Raw genomic sequence first — 899 nt, 5'->3', positions numbered from 1 at the left:
ATTCGCCCTCCTCGCTGCACACAGAGCCTGGTCCTACCATTTCCCCGTTTCCCCGTTTCCCATTTCCATTTCCATTTCCATAGTCAGCCATTCCGACACACCCCACGGGGCTCCCGACAGAAGAAGAAAATCAAATCAGCACCCCCACCGTCTCAAGTGGGTTAGGTATCTTTAGCGGACAGCAACGTCAACCTCCTGGCCCTCAAACGCCGGCAGCTCGGCCTCAATGTCCTTCCACTCCTTCGAACCCTCGACGATGCTCAGCACGGCTGCCACAATGGCATCCTCGTCAGCGCGCACCTGCTTGGTCGAGTCGCGGTCACGCAGGGTGTAGGTCGAGTCCTGCACAGACTGGAAATCGATCGTGATGCCGAGGGGGGTGCCGAGCTCGTCGTTGCGGCTGTAGCGCTTGCCAATGGTCGCCGACGAATCGTCGATGCGGCTGGAGACACCGACCTTGCGGAGCTTCTGCGAAATCTTCTGAATAAAGGGCTTGAAAGCCTTGTTGGCCGATAGAGGGACGATGAGGACCTTGGTAGGCGCGACCGTCGGGGGGAAGGACAAGACCTAGAGACTGGTTAGAAAAAAAACATGTTCGTGTCAAATCAAGTGACGATTTTTCACTTACGCTGCGGGCCTCGTCGCCGCCATCGCTGCCACGGGTCCAGTAGGAGTGCTCAATGAGCGAGTAGAGGATACGGCCGATACCGAAAGAGGGCTCGATGACGTTGGGGGTGTACTCCCTCGTGTTCTCGACCTTCTTGCGGAACTCAATCGTCACGAGATCCTTGCTGATCTCAACCTTGCCGTCCGCGACGCCGGCAACCTCGAGCTCGAGGCTGCCCTTCTCAGACAGCTCCTTGGCGAGAGCCTCACGCTGCTCCTGCGAGGTGGCCTGT

The 899-nt window shown here is 58.2% G+C and overlaps 1 protein-coding gene across 1 annotated transcript in view; it reads right to left on the bottom strand.

The window, feature by feature from the left end:
* Positions 1-171: 171 nt before the first annotated feature.
* VDAG_05855 (glycyl-tRNA synthetase) overlaps positions 172-899 on the bottom strand; it is a gene marked incomplete at both ends in the record, with an annotated part of 1,988 nt that continues 1,260 nt past the window's right edge. The window contains 2 exons of the mRNA XM_009655252.1: positions 172-567; positions 629-895. Coding sequence (XP_009653547.1) covers positions 172-567; positions 629-895 — 663 coding nt within the window. The remainder of the gene's footprint in view (positions 568-628; positions 896-899) is intronic.

Source organism: Verticillium dahliae, genomic scaffold (genome assembly GCF_000150675.1).
Source record: "Verticillium dahliae VdLs.17 supercont1.11 genomic scaffold, whole genome shotgun sequence".
Lineage (NCBI taxonomy): Eukaryota > Fungi > Ascomycota > Sordariomycetes > Glomerellales > Plectosphaerellaceae > Verticillium > Verticillium dahliae.
The sequence above is the reverse complement of the archived record's forward strand: the minus strand, read 5'-3'. Positions and strand labels throughout refer to the sequence as shown.